General features: G+C 52.1%; 1 protein-coding gene across 26 annotated transcripts in view; it reads left to right on the top strand.

Moving 5' to 3' along the window:
• Positions 1-20,978, top strand: part of Mical3 (microtubule associated monooxygenase, calponin and LIM domain containing 3) — a 209,638-nt gene extending 188,660 nt beyond the window's left edge. For 15 of the 26 annotated variants that reach the window (XM_076567844.1, XM_076567846.1, XM_076567865.1 and 12 more), the window contains 7 exons: positions 1,030-1,080; positions 2,525-2,635; positions 3,602-3,695; positions 14,923-14,988; positions 17,475-17,574; positions 17,708-17,781; positions 17,864-20,978. In XM_076567844.1, coding sequence (XP_076423959.1) covers positions 1,030-1,080; positions 2,525-2,635; positions 3,602-3,695; positions 14,923-14,988; positions 17,475-17,574; positions 17,708-17,781; positions 17,864-18,048 — 681 coding nt within the window. In that variant the 3' untranslated portion in view covers positions 18,049-20,978. Of the gene's footprint in view, positions 1-1,029; positions 1,081-2,524; positions 2,636-3,601; positions 3,696-8,224; positions 8,276-14,922; positions 14,989-17,474; positions 17,575-17,707; positions 17,782-17,863 lie in introns of all 26 variants that reach the window. The other 11 variants (XM_076567867.1, XM_076567866.1, XM_076567864.1 and 8 more) reach the window with 5 other exon arrangements.
• Positions 20,979-25,355: the final 4,377 nt, after the last annotated feature.

Raw genomic sequence — 25,355 nt, 5'->3', positions numbered from 1 at the left:
CTGCTGTGGCTGCAGCAGCCACAGACAGATCCAGGTGTCGGCGCCGCTCTTGAAGTGTGTCTGTGTGGGGCCGCTGGGGGCCTCGCCCGGACTCTTCCTTTTTAAAGTGCCCTGTTCTGCATGAGGACTTCACTCACAATTTGCTTTGTCGGGGAGAGGATGCCTGTGCTCGGAGCTAAAAGCGGCCAATCCGTTCCCCAGCCAGCATGCTTGTGGAATCCTGTGTGGGTCCCCCACTGGGCCGCCCTCAGCATCCCTCTGTCCCGCACACCACCAAATTCCGATTGCCTCCATGCCTCGGCCCACGGGGACCCTTTAGGCACTTCAGCCGACCCATGAGAAGACCACAGAAGCAAAGGCTACTGGGCAAGGCTTGGAGCAGTTCTGGTCAGTGTGTGAAGTGAAAAGCTTTCCACGGCTGCCTGAACCCTGGTGCTCTCTCTGCGTCACGGTGGTTTGACACCTTGGTTTGACACCTTGGTTCTCTTCATGGGGTCTAATTCTGAAAGAACAAGTTTGCCTAGTCCCAGGACGGCTAGATATCACACTGTGACCTATAGGGCCCTGCTTGAGAACCCTGCCAGGCTGGAGAACCAGTCAAAAGAGTGTGCAGGGTCAGCGCCCACTTCCTGCCTCCAGCTTCCATTCAGGCTAAGTGGTCAGCGGCAGGAAAGGGAAGCGAGGGCTGCTGTGGGTGAAGAGGGCCCAGCCAGCACACATTTCCACAAACCGGGGCTCTACAAGAAACAGACACAAAGGAGTCAGGGCATGCTGCTCTGTGAATAGAAAAGTGAACCCCAGCTTTATTTAACAGTGGGGTTCAGCGAGACTCGGCCGATAGGGTCTGTACACCCAGGTTCCTTCTTGTGCAGTCTTGTGTGGCATTGTGAGAAATGATCATGTGATTGAGTCTTGTGTTTGTTTTAAACCTCTAACTGATTTTGTTCCATTTCTGTATTCTGTTTTCATATTTTAATCATCATTATCATTGCTGTTCTGTTTTGTTTTCCGTTGCCATCCCCTTAAAAGTCGGTTTATGTACCACACGCCTTGGCATTCAGGAGAGCCTACTCATCAAAGGTAGTGTCTCGTTCCCATCCATGGCTGGTCCTCGTTGCATGCCTGTCTGTGATTAACCACTTGGACCGCCCTGCTGGGCCCTGCGGCCACGTCCTCACTAACTGTCACACGTGCATGCAGCTGTCACGGTCAAACCTTCTTCCGTTGTGTCACAGAAAGAGGAGGAGACAGCCAGTCACTCTCCCCTTGGCTGGAGTGCATGTCATCATGGGTGGGGGCAGAGCTGCCCCTGCGGGTCTGGGTAGCCCAGCAAGGGGTGCTCATCACCTCCACTCTGAACCATCAGGGCACTGGGGTGCCGGGATGCTCCTTACAGGCCGCCTTCCACCTGTTCGCTTGACCTCCTGCTGTCACTGAGCTCCTTGAAGAGAGATGATAAGTCTGGACCCAGGTTGAACGTAGATGTCTCCTTCACAGTCAGAAAGGTCTCTTGGTTTTTTAGAGGAAATCAGGAGGGTCTCACAAAAGAGGACAGTCCCCCACTCATGCTTCTCGGTGGCTGCCCAGTGTGTCCTGTCACTGAATGCTTGGGAGTGTGGTGGACCATGTGTACAGGTTCCTGGGACATCCGTCACTGTCTGCATGGGACTTGTCCAGGGGCCTCCTCCAAGCCCCCAGGCTTCCACCCCAGCTGCCCTGCCCGGGCATCTCCGCCCTTCCTCTCCATGACAACAGCTGCAGACTCCATGACAACAGCTGCCTCTGCACACCCAAGCAGTCACCACCACTGTTCCTTTTTCAGCCCGTGTTAGTCTGGATTCACTGAGATTTCAGATGGAGGCACCCATGTCCTCTCCCTTGCAGGCAGATGTTAGCTACTTGGACCCTATGGGCCCTCTCACCTAGAGAAAGTAATCCCAAACAAGGGGGGAGAAGAGCCCTTACTTTCCAAGCCTTTTCTTGTTCCTGTCTGCCTCAGAAAGAGGAGGCCTAGGGAAACATTTTACTGTGGTGGTTTTTGTTTTTATCATCACAGTGCCTTAAACAACCAGACACACCAAGTGGTGGTGTCGCACGCCTTTGGTTCCAGCACTCAGGAGGCAGAGGCAGCGGTTCTCTGTGAGTCGGAGGCCAGCCTGCTCTACAGGGCAAGTTCCAGGACAGCCAGGGCTACACAGAGAAACCCTGTCTTGAAAAACAAAACCAAAAACAAACAAACACAAACCACACACACGCTTTTATGGCAGTGATGGCCTCAGTACCAAAGGAGTGTGTCTGTCTGAGGTTTAATCTGCTAACACTCATTCCACATTAAGGTCTTGTCCCTGTCACAGAGGCAAAGTGTCTCCCATTGAGGTCTCTAGCCTCGCCTCAGGAGAGGGTGTCTGCACCGGCCATGCCCCGCTGACGCAGGGGACAGTCCTCATACCCTTGCCAGCTTGCCGCCCAAACCAGCCTCCACCTGCACGCAGCCGGCTCAGGAGCTCTCTCTCGCCCTCTCTAGCCCAGAACCTACACAGAGGAGGAGCTGAGTGCCAAGCTGACCCGGCGTGTGCAGAAGGCAGCCCGGAGACAGGCCAAGCAGGAGGAGCTGAAGCGTTTGCACCGAGCCCAGGTACACACCGGCCGGGGGCCACCACATGTGGGTGGGTGAGGCAGCATCGTCCCGTGCTCCAACGGGGCCCCATCTACAGCCTAGGTACACACCGGCTGGGGGGCACCACATTCGGGTGGAAGTGAGGCGGCATCATCCCGTGCCCCCACAGGGCCTCATCTACATCAAGGAAGGTGTAGACGCCAGGGCAGAAGCAGAGACGGTATTCATGGCTTCCAAGATGACAACCTCCAAGTACTCCAGCTTCATGCTCTACAGAGGCCCCTTCTTTGTGGCACTGTCTATAAAAAGAAAGATCCGTGCTTTGAGTTTCCTGGAAGCCTTAGTCTAGAGTGGATGTAGAACCAGCTAGTTCACTTGTAACCATAGTGTCGGGGGTCAGTTCGCGGCCCTGACCTCTGCTTGGAATAGTCTGTGGTTTTACAGGGAAAACTCAGAAGAACCTCTGGTTGTGTTCACAGCCTAAGCTGGTGGCTCTCAAGCTTGGGGTCATGACCTCTTCATAAGGGTAGCCTAAGACCATGGGAAAACAGACATTCACAGTACGATTCGTAACAGTAGAGAAATCACAGTTATGAAGTAACAATGAAACAATGTTATGGTTGAGAGTCACCACCTGAGGCCCTGTGGTCGCAGCATTAGGATGGTTCAGAACCACTGTCCTAGACTGTTCTAGACTCTTGAAACTTATCGAAACGGAACTTCTAATCACTCCATCCAGTGTTTTAAGTCTTCTTACTGTAAAGGTTTAAAGAAACCATTTTGAAATGCTCTTGAACTATTCCAGGGAAAGATAACAAGCGCCAGGATCCAGCTGCGTGCACTGGCACACCACACTGGCCGTAATTCCCCTTTCAGTGTCTCGACAAGGCTTCTCTTTCTCCCTCCACGGGTCTGCGGCTTGGTTCTCCTCCTGGAGACGGGAGGTGAGGAAAGGCCGGGAGCTTACGCTCTGTCTCTCGGTAGATCATCCAGCGGCAACTGGAGCAGGTGGAGGAGAAGCAGAGGCAGCTGGAGGAGAGGGGCGTGGCCGTGGAGAAGGCTCTGCGAGGAGAAGCAGGTACTGCCTGGCCTCCTCTGTGAGGAGGCTTGTTCTCAAGGAGAGAGCCTACCTTCCTTCCGGGGGTGAGCCAGATGGGCGGCACATCTTCTGGAATTCAGCTCCTTCTCTATCGGGGTTTGCTGAGTTCTTGGCATCATCCAGGTCCGGTGCTGACCTGTGTTTGGGCAGCCCAGACACCCAGGCCTGCTCCCCAGTCCATTTCTCAGCTTGCTGTTGCCATGCAGAACAAAATCCCAGGCCCTGTCACCTGTTGGTGGCAAGCCCTGGGTTTCCTCTTCCTCTCCCTCCTCCTCCTCCTCCTCCTTCTCCCTCCCATTTTCTCTAAAAGAAAATATCAGGGAATGAGAGAGATTGTCCCTCAAGGAACCATCACAGAACTGCACTGAACAGGCCTCAGCCTGCTCTCCCGAGACTCCTCCTGTCCTCGATTCCCTGAGCTGCACAGCCACAGAGCGCCTGCATCCTCTCCCATGTGGGGCTTCTGGCTGCCCTTGCACTCCGATTTCCCTGGGTGAGCCCAGGCTTGTGTCCACCGAAGGCCGGTCACTAAGAGCGGTGTCGCAGAGGCTTGGGCTTGGGATAAGCTCTTGAGGCATAGGCGTGGGGAGCTGTTACCAGGGCCATGTGGTTGGAGCCCTGCCAGCTTGGCACAGGTGGGTACAGAGAAGATGAGGTATCTGAGCTGTTGTCCCTGGGTCCGAGGTCAGCCTGGCCTCGGGCATGGAATGATTGATCTCCTTCCTCAAGATCCAGTCCCTGGATGGGGACCCTCTTATCCCTGCAGGTGGCCACTGGCCTACGGGTTCAGCATTCATTCTGTGAGGCGACGTAGAAGGAAGGGCAGGGCCTCTTGTTTTTTCCTTCTGGGCACAGGAAAGCAAGCTGGTACACCTCCTGGGCAGGCAAGCTAAAGAACCAGTAGCAGGTCAGACAGGGCCAACCACTGCCTCATAGACCATGTGGTCTAGCCTCGGGTGTGGGACTGGTGTCAGGGATCCAATTTGGAACTGGAGTTCCCAATAGAGGAGTCAGGGCTGGCACAGAAGCAAACCTTCCTTCAGATGACCCTCAGGTGAAGACGTGTGTCAGCTCAGTGATGACCCTCAGGTGAAGATGTGTCCTGAGAGAGGAGGAGGAGGAGGAGGAGGTGGATGTTTGGGGGTTTGTGCCTCACCAGATGCTGGACCTAATGCTTGGAGCCCATGTTACTAAATGGAGTCCAAAAGCTTACGTCACGTTGTATCCAGCAAGTTAAGAAGACTGGTCCCATGCCAAGCAGTGAAGAAGAGACTCACCCGCACATTTTCTTGGCTTCCCAATGAGCCTGTGGCTCCACCGGCCTGCAGGCCTCCCTGTGCCCGACTTCCTCTGACTGATCTCCTCAGTGCAGCCTGAGTGAGCACTGGCGTGGGTTAGCCCTCCCTCCGGAGATCCCTGGCCACAGAGCTGTAAAGCCCTGTCCTCTCCACTACTCTCTCCATGCACAAAAGTCCAGAAGGGAATCTGCAGCTTGCCTCTCAACCTTTCTCCAGATTACTTCAACTAAGGGACAGCCATGTCCCACAACAATAGCTGGCAATACTGTCTAGGTACATGAGCTCATGTTCCTAGTTTCCCAAAAGTGCCCTGACTCTCCCCACTCACAAGGTTCAGAGGCTCAAGGAGATGGCCGGTTCGGTTGGATGTTTCTGGAAAGTGCTTACGGTTCCAGTCAGCCGGAGTCTGTTCCTCTTCCTCACCACTTCTGTAAAAAACTGTCACTCCATTGCCACCAGTGGGCCAGAAAATGATACCATTACAAATGGACAGAGAGGCCAGAGAGATGGCTCAGCATGTGAGATCACATACTGCTCTTACGGAGGACCAGAGTTCGGTCCCCACACCCACACACCAGGCAGCTCACAACCATCTGTAACTCCAGCTCCAGGGGAGCTGTCTCTCTCTTCTGGACTCCACAGACATCGGTATTCACATTTACACACACACACACACACACACACACACCCCAAATTTCTTCTCACTCAGTGGTTTTCAACTTGCTTTGGCAGGAGAAAAGCCCATTGTACACAATTGCTAGTTGAGGCCTAAAACCCAAAAAATTATTTTCCGTGTCTTTTAAACATTGAAAAGCCACGCACACACAAACTGGAGAGAAAGCCCGTGTCCCAGTGAGAGCTGCAGACGTCCAGAAGCGTCAGTTCCTCCTCAAGCAGTGCTCAGGGCACCCCCGCAGGAACATGTGGTTGCTCTAAATAGACCCCTGTTCTTTTTAGCAGCTCACCAGGAACCCCACGGTGTCTGCAAATATGATGGATGCTCACGAACAGAGCAGTTGGCTCTCTGGCAACAATTCATGTTCTTTATACAACAAAACCAAGTACAGGGGCTGGAGAGATGGCTCAGCACTTAAGAGTGCGTGGTGGCCTTGCAGGGGACCTGAGCTTTGTTCCCAGCACCCATGGCGGCTCACAGCCATCAGTCCCAGGGAATCCAGCACCTTCTGCAGACACCAGGCATGCATATGGTACAAGTCCATGCAGGCAAAACACCCATACACATAAAATCAAAATAAGTCTTTAAAAAATTATAAACAAGAAGCTCCCAAACATAAAGAGAAACCCCAAATGTGCTAATATACACTGGTGTGGTATGTCAGCCATCTGAAGGACTGTACCAGCAGTGTGCTCTGAAGTCATCCCCTAAGCCACACCCTTCTCACGGATCCCAGTACAGCGGTACATGATCTCTGTCACTGCCAGAGGGACTTGAATTCACTTCTTACTAATATATCTATGAGAAGTGCAAAATTCTTGGACACGAAGCAAAAGAATCTTAGACCTGAGAGCCCACAAAAGCAGCCTTCCTGGAGGTCTCGAGTGTGTCAAAAGTTGTCTTGTGGAAGCACTTGAGCTTGGTGTGCACTAGTCTTTAAAAGTTCAAAGTCACTGTGGACCCCTGGAACCTCTCTTGAAGAGCCCTAGGGCTCAACAGACGTGTTCTAGTCCAGCTCCTGACTGTAGGCAGATCTTTGCACAACCCCCTGGACCAGAAGGTGAAATGGCCTCCGAAGGTACACATCCGCCTGTGACGCATTTGTATTTCCAAATACATTCTTTTTCTTTTCTTACACTGAACACTCCATGCCCAGGGCTGGGCTAGTGTCAGTTCCCAGTGCCCTTGTCCCTTCCTGGCAGAGAGCGCCTTGGAGGCTGAATGTACATGGTGCCAGCACCTTTCTCTTGTTCCTCATCCCATTCCACTTGGCCTTCTCACTTACCTGCTGAGCAAGGAGCACCGCGGCTTCTAGCAGCACAACTCAGCTCGCTCCCTGAGCTCCAGCCAGCTGGCCAGAACCTGTCATCCTGTCTCATGTGGTGGCCTCAAGCCTCCATTGCTGTCAGAGCGGGTCCCTGTTTGTTAGCCAAGATGCCCTTCATAGAAGAGATCTGGTCTGGAGTTGCCAGCAGGTAACCTGTGTTTGTCGAAGACTTCTGTATACAGGCTGTGCGGATTGCCTCCAGAGCCCTGGAGACCAGGGCAAGGCTGAGACTTGTGGGCTTCTTGTCCTGGAATCCGAGGGGAGCTTCTCTGTTTCTAGAACTCTGACTCAAGCCTAGAACCACTAGACTAGCTTGAACACGAGCTGGAACTCAGCTTTCAGACATATTCATCCTTAAAAGAGAAGGTTGTGGTTGCTGGGATCAGCATCCAGATTGTGAGGTTAGAGAAAGACAGGCATTTTGGTGTGCTCTGGGCCCTAAGAACTGCCAGCTCGGGCCCCACCTGCTGCCAGCCCCCCTCTTCACACCATAGGCACATTAAGACAAGACACTGCTGGACAGCTCCAGGAGCTGAAAAGCCAGAAAGGCCTGTGGCCAGCAGCCTCGGCATCGAGGGTGGAAATTCTGCCAGTGTCCCAGCTCATTTCTTATCTTGAAAGAAAAGGCTCTCTGAAGATGGGGGGGCCTCCATCTCAAGCCCGTTCAGCGAAGGAAAGCATGCTCACCACTAGTGGAGTCACTTGCAAGTTCCTTGGTTTCCAGAGCTTTCTTTTTTCTCCCTTAACATCCACATCTTGAAAGCCTTAGGTTGGAGCCTTTAATATTCAGAAACTAAGTGAGAACAGCTCCTGGTCTGCCCTTAAAACTTCCTTAAATCACGGGTAACGTTGCCTTCCAGCACGATTGGCGGTCACAGTAAAGCCAAGCCCCATCCTTGCTGAGTGGAGGTGCGAACAGGAATCTCCCTGATGTTGGCCGGCAACTCCATTCATAATGGTGTTTGGTACACACACACACACACACACACACACACACACACACACACACAGTACCACGAGATGCAGAGATGGCCTGTGTGTGTGCATGCCATGCTTCCCAGACATGCATGCTTGCCAGCTGCTCCACTGGGCTCTCATGATATTTTTGCCTGTGTTCTGTGTGTCATGCGTTTGATAGCTTTTGGGGCGGGGTGGCAGCAGGGTCATCTTATCCAATAACTCTGTCTTCACCACTTCCTTGTTGTAGACTATTGGGGAGAGTCTAATTACAGTGGCCTCATCGACTTGCACCTGGGTGGTATGTATAGCGTCATCCACTGCTGGCACTAACCCCGAGACGCCCTTTCCTCTTGTTCTCCATCCCGGTCCTTGCTCACAACAGTGAGGAAAAAAAAAAAACCAGCCTGATAACCAAACGGCAAAGCACAAACCCTTTTCCAGGCTCAGTGTCAGAACACTTGCCTAGAGTGCGCCAGAAGCCCTGGGCTCCATCCTCGGCACAGCCGAAAAGCAGCAGTCCTTTCTTCCTTGTGTGCCACAGAGGGAGATTCAGGATAGCTCCTGCTGCTTGATGTTTTCCTAAACTTTTATCTAAAACAAACAAGACCTACGCCCCCTGCTCCACCCGCCCTGCATCTGCGCCCCAGTCCCCTTCGTCTTCTGCTGCCGCTGGGCAGCGGTTCATTCACACGCAAGTCCAGACTTCCATCCTGAATCTCAGCCCTTACCGTGTGCAGGTTTCACATCCTCTGGGATGCTCACCACCCGCGGCACTTACAGTGCAAGCATGGGAGCCCGAGTCAGTGACAGAGCGCTTGCCGGCACGCCTCCGAGTCCGTCCGCAGCAGCTAGAGATGAAATATGCTTTAAAAATTGTAAAACAATGAACTCAGCTGCCATCCTTTTCGCTTGGGAGTGTCGCATAGACCCTAGAGCACGAGAAAGGCCGGAGTATGCCGTCTCTGCCAAGTCACGAGACTTAGCACTTAGTTATATCCATAATGTCCCTTCCTCCCCGTGCCCTGGGGCTCACTTTGCACTGATCCCCTGATCACTTGGGACTTTCTAGACATGCAGATTCTCAGACAGCAGCCCACACCTTCTGGGTCAGAAACTCCACAGAGGAGGCCTGCGTGCCTAGTCTTACAGACTTCCCAGCTGATTCTGATGCCTCTAAAGCAGGGGAGCCCTGGCCACGTGGGGCTGAGTATTTGCTGTCGTCCTGAACAAAGCTCAGCAGAGAAATGGCCGGTCTGGAGTCTTGCTCCTAGACTCGGAGCTGCCGTATTTCCAGAAGAGCGAGGGTCCAGCCCCGGGTTGTCTGGTATAGCAGGGCAGTGGAAGCTCCCCTCTTCTTGGTCAGGTGTTCTGATCTCTTCACCTGCCCCTGGGGCTTCCATGCCTCCAGAAAACAGAACTGCAGGGGAAGATAAAATTTTCCCCATGAGAGAGACACTTCCCACTCATTTAAAAGTCGTAGTCAAGCCATCAATATGGCTTCTTGGGCGTGGGTGTTGGCTTCCAAGCCGGACAACCTGGGTTCAATTCCCAAGACCCGTGGTGCAAAAGAACCAGCTCTCACAGGTTGTCCTCTGGCAGCCACACACTTGCCATGACATGCATGTCTTTCAACAACACACACAAACAAAATAAATACTTTTTTTTTTTTTTAAGTCAGGCCAAGCTAGGTGTCAAAACCTCAGGTGGTGGGCCTGTCCTTGGTTAAAGGGACATTCCTTAGCCTGGTCTACATGACGAGTTCCTTGCTGCTGAGCCTGATGCTGTGGGTTCAGTGTCTGACCCCACGTGACAGAAAGAGCCAACTCCTGCAAGTTACCCACTTTTGCCGTGGCATGTTCATACCACCTCACACAGTAAATTAATTAATATAATAACAACAGGCTACAGAGATGGCACAGTGGCTTAGAGCACTTGCTGCTCATCCAGAGGACCCGGGTTCAATTCCAGCATCCATGAAAGGCAGCTCACAACCACCTGTGGCTCCAGCTGTAGGGGATCTGACACTCTCTTCTGGCCTCCGTGGGCACCTGTACATGTATGCACAGACAGGCGCACACATACACATAAATAAAAGTAAATAAATTTTTAAAAAGAAAAATAAATGTAATAATAAAAAATCATTTAAATAATGTGGTCAGTGACTGAGGAAACAGCCGCTGTCAACCTCTTTTCTCCACACTCCCACAGTCACCTGCACGTATACCACACACACACACACAAGTAAAATGAAAGCCAGGCCTGGGGGTGCGCATGTGCACACATAGGCAACATATACACAATCGTGAGTAAAGTGAACCCAGAGCCAGGTGGGGCACTTGCTCAGCACGTGCCCAGAGGGTAGGACCCTGGGCTCCTGTGTAGGGGGCAGGAGTCGGCCTCTGCCCTCTTCGTTCCTAGTCTTACACGTCCAGGAGTCCACTTGGCCACAGGCGCTTTTCAGAGTCTCCAGCTTCTGGAGTGTTGGGGGGCTCCCACCCACGGCCATTGATGCTGAAAAAGGGCTGATGCTTGCACCCCAGTTAACAGACCCCCGTCTTGTCTAATACCCGTCTCCCTCCCCCGCCTACTCCTAACAGTTCCCTGAGGAATGTCCATGTCGATTCTGAGGTCATCTCCACATGTGAAAAGATAACTTACGTCAGGACATTGTGGAGGGAGTGGTCCAGACCCACTTCCCGCCACATAACCCACCCCTCCTGCTTGAGAGACTGGCTTTTGCAGCGTAGACTGTCTGTGTTGTGTCTTGAATGTTGTCCTTGACCCACTGCTCAGGTAAGGAAATGCAGTGGACCGTTGTCTGTGGCCCCAGACCCCGAGCTCTAACCATGTGCCAGGGGATTCTGGGGTGAAGTGGGATGAGCAGGAAAAAGGCTCTTTAAAACCCCTCTCCCCGAGTCAGACACCGTCTGCCTGTGCTCCCCATTCCAGACCCTCATGGCTTCTCGTCAACCATTCTGATTTGCCCACGGCCCCGGCCCCTCGTGGCTTCTGTCACAAGTAGGCAGACTCTACTGCCCAGTGAAGGACGATGCACTCCTCTCTGAAGAGAGGCCCTTGTGTGCTCCAGCAAAGAGCAAGGGTCACCAGGCCCTCTCCAGAGAGGAAGACATAGATGCCACAGTTGACCCTGTTCAGAGTCTGCTGGGGTTTTCTCTTCAGGCACATGCTCTAATATTATTTGAGAAGTAATTGCCCTTTTGAAGTCTGGGTCATGAAGTAGATAGAGAAGCTGGCTGGCCCTTTACCACACAGAAATGCCATTTGGGGACCACAGCTTCAGTCTTCCTGGAAACAGCTTTGAGCAGCACTTGGAGTGTTAGGGAACTCCGTTCCTCACCTGAGACGTCCAGACCCAGATTCCTGCCCTGTGCTGGACCTGCTCTTCACCTCATCTTTTTGAGACAAAAAACCAGCTCCCTGATGATCCCTTTATTTTTGTCCAATCAGGAATGTTTTCCAGCCAAGGAGAGGAGGGGAGGCACATCTTTAATCCCAGGACTCAGGAGGCATAGACAGGCGGATCTCTTGAGTTCAAGGCCAGCCTGGTCTACCCGAGTGAGTTCCAGGACAGCCAGGGCTACACAGAGAAACCCTGTCTCAAAAAAAAAAAAAAAGAAAAGAAAGAAAGAAAGAGAAAAAGAAATAAAGAAATGCTTTCCTGCTTTGGATTTTAAAGAAAACAGGGAAATAGTAACCAGCAGTTAAAATAGTAAACCAGCAGTTAAAATAGTAACCAGCTGTTAAAATAGTAACCAGTGCTAGGCACAGGAGAAGAACTTCATAGATATTTCCTTGGAGTTTTGTTTTATTTGTTTTGAGAGAAGTTGTCATGTAGCCCAGGCTGGCCTCATGCTCACTGTGTAGTCAAGGATGCCCTTAACTTTTGACCCTCCGGCCTGTACCTCCAGGTGTTGAGTTACTGCATTCTGCCATGTCCAGAGAGTAATTTCTCCCATGAATCATTCTCACCTTAAAATAAGCCCATGGTCCCTTTAGGTATGTCTAGTTCCTTCTGGTATTAGCAGCGTTGTAGAGGGGGAGTTAAATGTAACCAGCAGGACCGAGTGGCTGGATTGGAGATGGGGACCCTAAAGCCGTCTCCCCTGACAGTCCATGCTGCCCCTGAGGGGGCCCAGCTATGATAGACCAGATCTCCGTCTGAGCCTCTCCATGATGAGCACTTCCTTTCATGTAAGGCAACATTAGCCCTCCTCTGTCTCAGCCTTGCACTCAGAGCTCTCAGTGTTGTGAGCAGTAAAAAGACTACAGTGTGTTCTAAGTGTCATTGAGCGCCTAAGCTCAGTGTCTTGCAGGTTGGCAGCTCAGTGGTAGAGTACTTGCCTAGAATGCTTGTGGCCCTAGGTTCATCTCCAGCACCACAGAAAAAAGGCAGGAGGAGAGACAAGATCCAGCAAACCAAGACATCTGTTTCTCACATGTCCATAAATGGCAAAAAAAAAAAAAAAAAACTATCAAAATCTTTGCCCACATGCTCCGTTCAGAGTCTGATTTAGTATGGAATTCCCCATTGATTAGTTTTTCTGTTCCATTTCTTCTTTTTAAAATAGAACCTAGTAGGTGGTTTTTTTGTATTATTTTTTTTTCTAATTATGAGTGATAGGTATTCATCATGGACATGTTGGAGGCTACAAAGCAAGTCATGTGGATCAGACCCATCTGAACATGTCCTTCCATTCGCCTGTTATGGAATCACTTTTTCTCCTTTGTTTTAAATACCTGCTTCACCCGATGCTTTCTAATTTTATTTTTTAACTTCTGTTCTCAATATTGTTATCTCATTTTTGAGGAATGTGATCAAGATAAAAGGACGTAGGCTCTATTGTATGATGTCCAGAAACTAGTGTTTATATTTAGGTCTGTGTATGTATTTTAGCGTGTGTGTGTGTGTGTGTGTGTGTGTGTGTGTGTGTGTAGATTTTCTGTGTCCTGGTGTGTGTGTGTGTGTGTGTGTGTGTGTGTGTGTGTGTGTGTGTGTGTGTAGATTTTCTGTGTCCTGGTGTGTGTGTGTGTGTGTGTGTAGATTTTCTGTGTCCTGGTAGTCAGCCCCAAATAACCACACACAGAGAATTATTATTAATTATAAATGCTCGGCCTATAGTTTTGGCTTGTCTCCAGCCAGCTCTTACAACTTAAATTAACCCATTTTTATTAATCTGTGTGCTGCCCCGAGGCTCGTTTACCTCATCTGTGAACTTCTCATGTTTCCTCTGCATCCTCAGACTCTGCCCTTCTTCCCAGCATTCTCTCTGTCCTGAAAATCCTGCCTAGCTATCAGCCAGTCACTTTTTATTATCAATGAGTGCAACAAATTTCACAGTGTACATGCGTGTGCGTGTGCAGGCACCTGCCTGATTTTGGATGTGCATTGCTTACATATTGTGTCATATTGTGTCACTGTCCCTTGCTAAGGAGCAAGGATGCCACTATGCCATTCTAGCGACATTTCTACCTGCTGGCATCATTAGAGTCCCAGGAAGCGGCAGAGAGAGTTAATGGGATATTCACGGGATTCATCCAGGTATCTGAGCTGCACAGACTTTATGCTTCGCAGCCAAGCAGGCTTGAGTAGGTTAGCTGTGTCAGAGCACATGCTTGGAAAAGACGTGGGCGTCAGCTCCTGATGGCCGCACCTGTTGAAATGGGGTAAAAGCACTTCACACACTCTGTCTGTGCCTTTGGTGTGGAGGTTGGACCCAAGTACCAGGTTTACTGTGCACAAAGTGCTTAATAGGACAAGGCTTGAAAGGAAAAGCAATTGTGGGCTCTACATTTATCCCACCGCCAGTCCAGCGGGAGCTTGATGTTTCAGCCTGAGCCCTGTTCTCATCATGGGCCACCTCCCTCCCAGTTCTCCCGTGGCCCGAAGGCCTTACCTTCCTGGGCTTCCTGTGTCCTGTGTGTGCTCCTGTGGTTCTGTGATGGTCCCTTGATCAGCTCCTCTCCCTCTTCTTGGAATGGTGCTCAGGTCTCCCCAGGGTCTGTAGACGCCTCTGCACACCGTCTCCTCTCGGTTGCCCATCACCACTCCAACAGTAGCGTCGCTGTGAGGCGTGGACTGCCCTGTCAGCTCACCCCCTTTCGGTCTCACAGTCCACAGTGTGACACCGTCCCTCAGCTGTGGGGAAAACAAAAGAAAAGGTGGTGGTTGGTTTTCCCTAGCCCGTGGGAGGGATGCTCCAGGCAATTAGAGGTCATTTCTGGGTGTCCATAGTCCATCCGTCCCCCTAACTCCGCTGGTTCAGAACGCAAAGCAATGTATCTCCGGCCCTGCAGGGCCATGACTAGGGTAAGACGCCGCTCGTGCAGACTCAGAGTTCCTTTCTGTGGGCATGGGTGACGGCCAAGGGTGACAGACCCCCCCTTGCCCCTTAGACTTATGGAAAAGCTAGCTGAACCTCCTCAAGCACCCGTGCCCGTGGTGACATCTGAATCCGTTTTATGTAGATTTTGTTGGTCACCTCGGCACCTCCTGCACACGCAGGAGCAGCATTGGCTGCTTATTTACGAAGTCCGTTGAATGGAGGGAGGCAGGTCTACCCAGGGCTTGTGGGTGCTCCTTAGGAAGGAGCCCAGGGCCACCGTAGGACAGTGTTCCGATGTCCCTACACGCCCTCACCAGCCACTGCTGCCTGCAGTCTGGGTCCGCTCTCGTTCGATTTCCGTGCTTGAACCAAGGACTTAATTCATTCGTAGACTTTGTTTCCCTGTTTCTGCTTCTCCATTCTTGTGGATTTTTTTTTCTTTTCTTCCTGTTGTTCCTTTCTCACCTTTTCTGTTTTTGTCCTCTGCTTGTTTTTATTTCACCCTCTCCCGGTCCCTCTCCACCTCCACACTCCTCCTCTCCCTCCCTCTTCCTCTTTTTGTCTCTCTCTGTCTCCTCTTCCTTGTTTGGTCCTTTTGAAGTTGAGCCCAGTGGCGGGACTCCACGGCGTAGACCTCTCTCCTTCTGCCCGTGCTGTGTCCAGGAAGGTAACGTAACCTCGCCACCCACTCATCCCCACTGCCTCTGAGGGGCCGCAGCCACCGTAGTCCAGCAGGGAGCCAAGGCCAGCAGTTGCTCCTCTCTCTGACTGCAGAATGTCATGAGTATGTGGCAGTTTCTTACAAGGCACAGTATCCCTTTGACTGTCTAAGGGAGGAGAGGGACCGAGGGAAGCCATAGAAGAGCCCGCGGGCTCCAGCGTCTGCAGGCTGTAGTTCTCCTGTGGCTCTGCCTGCCATTGGGGCTGGGGGGCCTGGGGCCGGTAAGCTCAAGGCCAGCATCCAGAGGGCCAGGGACGGGTCGGGAACCCCCTGTGGCAGCAGTTTGTATTGGCAGAGTCAAGGAATACTGTCCTTACAAAGACTGGTCTACACAAACGCCCCCCCCAAGTTCTGTTGTTTTCCCCCAGAGCAACCACTAAAAACAAACTTCTACCGTGTGTCTTGCTGAGTGTGTCTTGTTTTGTTTTAAGTTTGTCTGATTTGAAGTCTGTTGTGGTGATAAGATTGTCATTGGCAAGGCATGTGGGCAGGGGAAGGGGAGTGTGGCCATAACTAACCCTGCTAACCTCTTCTCTGCTCTCCATGGTTCTTACATCTGACCACCTACCCCACCACATCCCCTTGCTCATTGGCTATGACTGAGTTCCAACATGGCTCATGAGTAGTGTCCCAGTGTCTCCCCGCCCGCCCGCCCCCCACCCCGTGGAATTTGGGGTCTTGACGTGCTGGGAGGTGGGAAGGAGGGACGGACTTGCCACTCTGGACAGCTTGCATGCCTCAGGGCTTCATCTCCATGGCCACATGGGCACACTGTGCAGAGACGCTCCAGAAGGAATGCGTGGAACTGGGCTCTAGGCTGCTTTAAAGCCAAAGACCCAAGTCTATTGGAGCGGGAAAGGAAAGCTTGGGCCCCAGACCTGTAGGCAGGCTCGACAGGCCAGGATGGAGGTGTCTATCTTTGAGAGCAGAGCTCAGGGCCAGGATCCCCCACGCCAGGAGCAAGGGTGCATGTGTGCTTGGCACGGTCTGATACTAACCCTTGAGTGCGTCAGTTCTGTCTCTGAAGTGTGGTCACCGGCTAAAGGCTTAGACTTAGGCCTGACATGTGTCCAGCGTAGAATGACAGAGCTTGGCCTTTGACTAGCCTGAAAGAGTCGGGAAGAAGCAGGCTATGACACAAGATCAGCACCTACCTGAGGATGCTATCCACATTCTTGTGCTAGGGCACTGCTCAGGGCTGGACCATCCAACCAAGTTAGTGGAGGGGACTTAGAGGGTTCCAGTCTTAACTTGAGGTCTGTGAATGAACTTCGGGAAGCCCTTGGAACACCCTATAAAAAAATTCTATAAAAAAATTACTGGATGTTGGGATGGGAGTGTAGCTCAGTGGTGGGGCGTGGCCTAGCACATATGAGGCTCTGTGTTCCATCCCCAGCACACAAAAATAATACTACAGGTTTATGTCCACGTGGGCAAAGAGCCACTGATACAGTGTGTTTCCAAGGCAAGGTCAGTCTGTACACTACACAGAAGGTGATTCCTTAGGGACTCCTTCCTCCATGCTCCTGCTGCATTTAAGCCTGGGGGGGGGGCACTCCTGATGGAGACTCAGTGTCAGTCAAATGTTGATTCAGGACAGCTCAAGTCAGCAGGTGGCCAAAGAGTAGGAACAGCTGCCCTCCTCAGCTGGGGTCTGCTGGTGATGGCCACCGGCCACCGGGCTGCAGTGTTTGTTGGGCAGCACGCTAAGAAGGGGTATTTGAGGGCAGGGGACGTAGCTCAGTGGTGGAGCACTCGCCCGGCATGCATGTGTCTAGGTGAATGCACAACAAACCAAAGAAGTGGCATCTTCCTAGTCGACTAGGAAGCAGAGGTGAAGTGTCCGGGGCCCCTGAAAGAGCCAGCTGCCCAGGAAGAAACAGTGTTAAAAGAAAGTAACTGAAGAACAAGGTGTAGAACGAGGCATGGTTGGCACACACGTCCCTGCAATCTCAGAATGTGCGAGGATGGAGACAGGAGGATCAGGAGTTCGAGGCCAGCTTGGGTTATGTGAAACCCTATCTTAAAGGCCAGGTGTAGTCTGTAAATATTATACTTCTCCTGTGTACGAGACTTTTCCTCCAAAGAGACCTCGTAGCGAGGAGAGAGCGAGTCATTTCATACGCACGCACACCTGTGTCACTGAGCAGAGGCGTGTTAAGCTTGTCGGAAGGAATAGCACCCAGGACAAGGCCTGGGCAGGACTGATGGAAAGTCTAGGTCTGTCAGGCCCTGGGGTGGACACGGTGCAGTGGCCTGTCGTTCTCTGTCCCCTTCTCCCCGTCAGGGCAGTAGGCAAACTTTGGACCTGGCTTGGGACTGTTCCAGCAGCATCTTGCTTGGCTCTTTGCACATTTGCCCCAGTGTGACAATCCTTCTGGGCTGGGCACACAGAGAGCGTCCCCTCGCCTGACCCTCAGTCTCTCACACAGGCATGGGCAAAAAGGATGACCCCAAGCTGATGCAGGAGTGGTTCAAGCTGGTGCAGGAGAAGAACGCCATGGTGCGCTACGAGTCGGAGCTGATGATCTTGTGAGTACACTGAGCTTTAAGAACCAGCTACAGGGGGTGCCAGCATGTGGTGCATCCCAGCAGGCACAGCTGTCCTGGCTTGGCGGGGTGAGAGAGGAGGTCCCCCAAGTCACTGTTGCTGTCTCCGTCTCAGTGCCCGGGAGCTGGAGCTGGAAGACCGCCAGAGCCGGCTGCAGCAGGAGCTGCGAGAGCGTATGGCCGTGGAAGGTAAGTGGAGGGCACCTGAGTGGGAAGGTGAAATGGGCCGCTCTCCCAGGCCGCGCGCCTGACGCCTCCCGCCACTCGGCAGATCACCTGAAGACCGAGGAGGAGCTGTCCGAGGAGAAGAAGATCCTGAACGAGATGCTGGAGGTGGTGGAGCAGAGAGACTCGCTGGTGGTCCTGCTGGAAGAGCAGCGGCTGCGGGAGAAAGAGGAGGACAAGGACCTGGAGGCCGCCATGCTGTGCAAGGGCTTCAGCCTGGACTGGTCCTGAGCCTGGCCACCGTGTGCATTGATCGGCACCCACCTGACCCGGCTGCGTCCTCCCAGACCACCGGATCCAGGTTCAGAAGAGGCCTGGCATCCCTGGAAGGCGGCACACAGACACCTGTGCTGTGGGGAAACCCCAGGGGAGGGCCATCATCCGAGGTGACTCCATCACCTGGGGGAGGCCCCGCCCGGACTTCCCGTTCAGGAGGGAGGAGATGGGTGTGTTTGAGGCGTGCCCGGGGGGGAAACTCCTGCGGGGTCCCCTGGGCTTGCTGTCCGGCACCTCTCCCTTCCTTCTGCTGGTGAGAGAGGCAGGTGGCTCCTCTTCAGAACCACAGCCACCACAGAGCACCTGAAGAACAGAGCAGCCTTTGTCCTCCTGCCCCCCGAAGCACCACCAAAGAAAGTCCGGCGGCATCTACGGAAAGGGCTGTGGATGGAGGAGATCCGCGGGGAGCGACCCCCATGGGGGTGTGATGCCTACCCTTGCCTGGCAGACAGTAGGCAGGTTCATTATGCAAGTTAGGAGGGCGCAGGAGGGGTCTGTCCCCAGCCCCACCACACACTGGATTCCCAGTGGCCAAGTGTGCCCCAGGCCTCTCGCATGGGCAGTGGCCTGAGGCCCGTGGATTGCTGTGTTTTGCTTTTAGTTCACAACCATTTTGACACTGGAAAGTATTGACTTGGGGAGAGAGCTGAGGGAAGCCCTACGTGCCAGCCTCCCCTCCCCCCACTGACAGGCAGGCGCCATCCCTGGTCAGCACCCACATCAGTACAGGAGATGGCGCTCCCTGGCATTTTCCTGTGTTTGCACATTGAGACAAGACTGACAACCTGGCCAGACACTCGGCCACTTCGGACCCTTTTTTGTCAATTAACTTATTTTTTTAATACTTGAAAGTAAGCAACTTCATTTTTATACCTTTACTAAAGACACTGATTGCCTGTCACCTGCGTGTAGGAGTGACCGGGAGGTCTTTGTATATCCCATGCAGCCTGATGCAAAGCTGACCTGATTCTTGTTACATGCATCTATTTATTAGCCTTCTGAATAGTGTTACTGACCTGGTCGGTACCGGGGAGCAGTTCAAAGCCCTGTGGGTCCTTGCTCACAGCTTTTCTGTCCCCACCCCCACCCAGCACCCTGTCCCTGCTGGCACTGGACTTCTACAAGGGAACCGCCTCTCTATGAGGATGCATTTCGGCACCAGGCCTGAAGACAGACAGGCTGCTGTGGGCCATGCTGTTCGGATCGTGGCACTGTGGAACCCACTCTGTCCAGTGTTGCAGCCCAGGTTTTACCTCCTGTACATATGTTAACGGTTGAGGGTAGCCCCTCTTCACTCTTGCTGGGACCAAGTCGAGTGTGACCTTGTCCTTGGACTGGCAGATGACAGTGCCGTGGTCCAGCTAGACTGGAGTGTGTGTGCTGTGCTGGTCTCCCCTCAACACACTGGCCACTCCAGTCTTCCCTGCCTGTACTAGGATTTTCTTGGCCTGGCAAGAGCCAATAAGCACCATGTAACCAGCCCCATAAGCCAAGCTGTTCATTTCTCGGGGTTCACCCAGAGACCGGTGATGGGGGGCCAGGGTGCTTCTCTTTCACAACAGCAGCGCATGGACCAGTGCATTGGTGCCACACCAATCTGGAAAAGGGCATGCCAGCTCGGCCTGGTGGGAGGGGCCGGTGCAGAAAACATGGCGTCCCTGGCAGCCTTCAAGGCTCCAAAGGGCGACACAGCCAAGGGCCCACACTCACCCTGGACTTCCTGTGGGAACCACCGTGTGCCTCAACTTGAACATCCATCTAGCTCCAGAGGAGCAAACTGCTAGCTCACTCTTCACCTTGTGCGGAAGCTGCCATCTCTCCTGTGGAAATACAGATGTGCTGCTAGCAACCACCACAGCTCTGACGTCATCACCTCCTGGTCTCTGCCACGGCAGTTACTGCTGTCTTTATTCTCTGTCTGAAACGGGGAGAGGAGGATGTTCTGGATTCCATTGTTCAACCACAATCTGCCCATCGGACTGGACTTTGAACAGGACCTTTATGGCCTGTGTGGCCTTCTCCTTCACCCTGTCCGCCTCCCCAGTGCCAGAGGCAATCCCGGGAAGGCCAGCCCTGTCATTCCTGCTAGCCCAGAAGAAGGAGACCATTTCCAGAGTGACTCAAGAAGGACCCAGGGGCACACTGCGCCTCCAGTGGCCTCACAGAGCACCGGGTGTTCCCTCCCACCTCTGTCCTGATCAGCCACGACCTTGTTGATCTTTCCAAAGCACACGCTGCTTCCTGCAGTCACCAGAAGTGGGGCAGAGATCCACCAGCCTGGGAGACATCCCCCAGCTCTCCAGCCGTGACAGCATGAAGACGTGGGGTTTTCGTAGAGCACTTTTTTTCTGGCTCCCAGTTTTTAACCACTAGTTTGCAGTTGATTTCAGTGGTCCGGGGACATGTGTTCTCCACCTCTGGAAATGCATGCAGGTCTAGTCAGATGTTCTTCCCAGGGACTATGTCTTCACGTGAAGGCCGGGAAGAGAGGGATGTATACCCACTTCGTACATGCATAAGATGCTAGAGCGCATTTGAGTAAGCTAAGTACAGTCAGTGCATTGAGGCACCAGGCTCTACCCCGAAGGTCAAGCAGAAGGCAGCCCCCTGCTCCCCAGCAAGAGCCGGGCCAGAACCCCAGGTTCTAACCCAGCTCAGGTGATATCTTTGGGCATGTCCCCCCAGCAGCCATCCTTAAGATAATTTTGACCAGCAACTGTAGACTTTAAAAGATAAGACATTTTTCACTGGGACAGGAGAAGAAACGAGTTGGAGGGGGAGCAGCAAGTATCAGGGGCTGGACTGTAGCCCAGTGGTAGGATGTGTGCTTAGCGTGCATAAGGCCCACGGTTCAATCCCCAGTACCACATTTAAAAAAACAAAAAGGCTTTTTTTGAGAGATGGTAACATGACCCACAGAGGAAATGGTCTGTTTTATGCGCAATAAAGTTTTTTTAAAAAAGAAATAAAGACTGTTTCTGAAGCCCTTTTTTCTTCTGGGCATTGAGCCAAGACACAGTTCCTTATCTCTACGCCAATCATTTGGCCAGCTTATAGGTGAGTGTAAACAGACAGGGTTGCTCAAAGACTGTGGCTTTTCATTTGGTTTATGATTTTGAGCCCTCTGTTAGCCTCACTCAGCCACCAGCAGCTAGCACTTACAGAATTCTCTGCAGCACCCTACTTAGTAAGAAGTGCTGAGTAATGCCAAGGAAGCCGGAGCCAGCCCCTTAGGACTGCTGTTACAGCAGTGCACGGTGGCACAGGCCTTTATCCCAGCACTCAGGAGGCAGAGGTAGGTGGAGCTCTGTGAGTTCAAAGTCAGCCTGGGCTACAGAGCTAGTTCGAGGACTACACGGAGTCTTTAAAAAAAAAAAAAAAAAAAAGACTGGTGTTGCTAAAACTCTTAGGGTTCCGATGTCAACCTAAGGCAGGATTCCACCCAAGTTACTGTGGGAAAGCAATGTGTTCACTGAGCTTCATTATAGAACTTAGGTCACTTATGGGGGGGATGCCCCCTCCCAAAAAAACCCAGAACATTGCACCTGGAAAGCCTCCTAGATAGAGTTCCCCTCCCCTAGACTCCCCCCACCTACGTAGCTAGCCCCTCCCCCGGGCTACATGCAAGTAAGACAGTTGTGTACAAAGGTCTAGTAAGCAAGAACTAGGTACCCAGGGTCATGTGACTCTTCCTAACCGTCCAAGAGGGTATGACCCATCAACAAACCTAGCTGGGAGGAGCTTTTGCAAGGGGGTGAGATGGCAGTTACCAGAGGACAGTCACAAGACTCTCTCTGTGTAGTCCTTGAACTTGCTCTGTAGCCCAGGCTGGCCTCGAACTCACAGAGCTCCAAGATGGCTGGGTTACCAGTTATTTCAGAGAGAAGGCTGCTGCCCAGGGCCTGTGTGTAATGGGAGGTGAAAAGGAGAGGAATAAGAACAGCCAGCTCAGGAGGGACATACTGCCACCCCAGACTCCAGCTCAGGAGGGACATACTGCCACCCCAGACTCCAGCTTAGGAGGGACATACTGCCACCCCAGACTCCAGCTTAGGAGGGACATAGTGTGACCCCAGACTTCAGCTTAGGAGGGATATAGTGTGACCCCAGACTCCCGAGGAAAGGGAGAGCATGGCTTTTTCTCTGTTGAAAAGAGAACCGAGCTTCGTGGGCACCTGGGTCCAGCCATCTTTTTTACCCCAGAGGCTTTCCCATAATAAGATTGAGAAACAGGTGGGACATGGCCGCACTTCACAACAACCCCAGGTGGCAGGAAATGGTAGTTTTAGGCAGCCAGCCAGCCAGAAAGATGTTCCTCTCAAGAAACCGCCATTCTGCCAGCACAGCTGACTCCTGTCAGAAGAGGGGAGAGGAGAGCAGATCTCCGTCCCCCTAAGAAGGTGAGCGGTAAGGATAGCATCCTCCTGGGTCTGCCGCAGACCTTGGGTGTGTGCCTTCCAGCTGAACGAGTCAGAGGTGGTAAGACGCACATCCTCCATGCAAACTGCGCGTCCCTCTCCACTTATACCTTGCTGGAGAGGCACGGTTCAGGGGAGGGTGTGAGGTGTAGAGGCTCCGGGAAAAGCCTTCAGGCAAGGGGGCTCAGGCTCTAGAGAGCATGTGTTGGGGGCATCTCTTCTGGCAGCCACAGAAGCCGGAGAGCCGTGGGAGCCACCTCCCTCCTGACCCAGGGGAAGGAAGAGCAAGTCACCGTCCTTTGGAAGACAAACTCCAGAAAGGTGTTTCCCTACGGAGGCCTCCCAACAGAAGGCTCAGAAATACTCAGAGGGAATTCCATTCCTTCTTCCTCCCTCTCAGGGAAATAGATTTAACTACGAGGTATTAGTCATGATTCAGAGATCTATTTTCAGGCTACCTCCGTCTGGTCTCCCAGACTGCATTGTGGCTATATCATAGAGAAAGACTGTTTCCTAATCACTGGTAAGTAGCCAAGCACCTCCCAGTAATGAGACAGCCCCTGGTGTGGACACTTTATGGCTCAATCTAGTTATCTAATGGCCTAAAGAGGTCGAGAAGAGAAATGAGGGGAAGGAACACAGACACAGGGAAGAGAGAAAAGCTGTTAACCCAAAGTATAAATTCCACAGTTCTTTACAGTTTATTTTATTTTTAGTTTTGTGTCTGTGTGTGGGTATGTGAATGTGAGTACCGGTGCCAGCTGTGGCCAGAGGCATCAGAGCCGTCTGAAGCTGGAGTTACAGGCAATCGTGAGCTGCCCGACCTGGGTGCCGGGAACTTCATCTGGGTCCTGTGTAAGGGCAGTGTGTGTTCTTAACCACAGAGCCATCTCTCCGGCCCCAAGTTCCACAAGTCTTTACATATGTAAGTATTCGGCGTTGACATTGAAAACATTGGACCCTGGCTGGAAGGTGGCGCTGCACTCAGGTGCACATGCCCTCACACAGACACATACAATTTAAAATCATAGAAACAAGGGGCAAGAGAGGTGGCTCAGTGGTTAAGGGCACTTGGTGCTCTTGCAGAGGACCTGAGTTCGATTCCCAGCACCCACATGACAGCTCAAAACCATCAGTAACTCCAGTTCCAGGGGATCTGACAACCTTTTTCTGGCTTCCAAGGTCACCAGGCATGTACTTGGTACACGTACATACGTGCAAACACGAAAATACATCTTTTAAGTACAAGTCTTTAAAACACTGAACCATTAAATCCCATGTGTTGGTTTTCTGGAAGATTTAAAACATACACAGCTCAGGTGGTAGTGTGCCTGTCTAGCACAAAGCCCGGCACGTCGTAAACCCAGGAATGCTGACACACACCTGTAATCCCGGTACTTGGAAAGTGGAAGCAAAAACATCAGAAGTTGAAGTTCATCCTTGGGTACATGGCAAAGGTGAGGTCAGCCTGGATGGCCTGAGACCCTGTCTCCAAGTAAAAAGAACAAAGAAACAAATAGAAATCATCACGCGTACACATATGCAAGCCTGAAATGTCATTAATCATCTAACTTTAACTCTATAGCAGCTAATTCAGAGGTCATCAGTATCCAGACATCCCTGGCCAGTCTCCAACCAAAACTGACCCTCCCTTAGTTTCCCAGACCTTAGGCAATAGCCAGGAGAGAGGTGTCTCCCAACCCCCAGTCTTCAAGGTCACGGTGGAATCTGAAACCTGTGGCTGGCCCTTTGCAGACCTCCCTAAACCCCTGGTCCTTCTCCAGTCTGTTAGGAAGCTGAATCAAGCGCCACTCACCATTCTGAGAAATCTTCCAAACAGATTCAGAGTGCCTGCTTTTCCCAGGACCTCAGCAGCCATACAGGAGCTAGGATCAGGGTCTCAAGGAGTTCCCATTACTGATTTGGACCCTGCTTTCAGCAACGTAGGAGGCCCACCGTGAGAGAGGTCCTGTTATCTGTTTCTCTTGCTGGAGGATGAAAGGCCATTGCGGCCACCAGGATGGCTCAGCCTTAGCAGGTGAAAGAAAGCATTTGCTTTGTAACCCTGTTCAACCCTCAGACCCACGGTAGAAGGAAAGTTGACCTCTGACCTCCACACACTTGTCCCACACACACCATAAAAAAATGTAAACTTAATTCGAAAGAATTTTTTACTTTTTTAAAAATTTTATTAGCATATATTAACTATACAGAATGGGTTTTAGGATCCTGTTTTCATATATATATATATATATATATATATATATATATATATATGTAATGTATTTAATTGTGGGCCCATGGTTTAAAACCCCTTTTCCTCCAGGCCAATGGAGGCTTCACCCAGGCCCTTCCTCTCTTCTCTTACATCTGCTAATGATGATCCTAAGAACCCTCAGGAGGAAAATGTTTTGTAGGTCACTTGGCCGTGTGACGTGACGAGCCCTGGGGAGCTGACTTGGCATCTGCCCAGTCTGGCTGCTACTCAGCTGACTGATCTTGAACTTAGCTCTCCAAATCTGTTTCCTTCATCTCTGCCCAGTAAACTGGTGGTGGGATGGAAAAGAACCAATGGCATTATGGACTCTGCCTGTCTCTCAGGCTTCTGAGTCACAGCCACATGCCAGTCCATCCCTGCTAAGGGCCCAACCCAAAAACTGTCCCAGTTCAGTTTCTAGGAATTCCTGACGGCATGTGGATCCCAGGGCAGAGGGGGAGGAAGGAAGCCAGGGTTGGACTGGATGTGGGGAAGTCCTGTACAAGAACACAGAGCACAGAAATAGCACATCACAGCATGTAACAGTAACAGAAACAAAAAGGGCATCATGGCTCACACCTGCAATA

The sequence above is a fragment of the Peromyscus maniculatus genome, chromosome 3 (genome assembly GCF_049852395.1).
Source record: "Peromyscus maniculatus bairdii isolate BWxNUB_F1_BW_parent chromosome 3, HU_Pman_BW_mat_3.1, whole genome shotgun sequence".
In the NCBI taxonomy this organism is placed as follows: domain Eukaryota; kingdom Metazoa; phylum Chordata; class Mammalia; order Rodentia; family Cricetidae; genus Peromyscus; species Peromyscus maniculatus.
The sequence above is the reverse complement of the archived record's forward strand: the minus strand, read 5'-3'. Positions and strand labels throughout refer to the sequence as shown.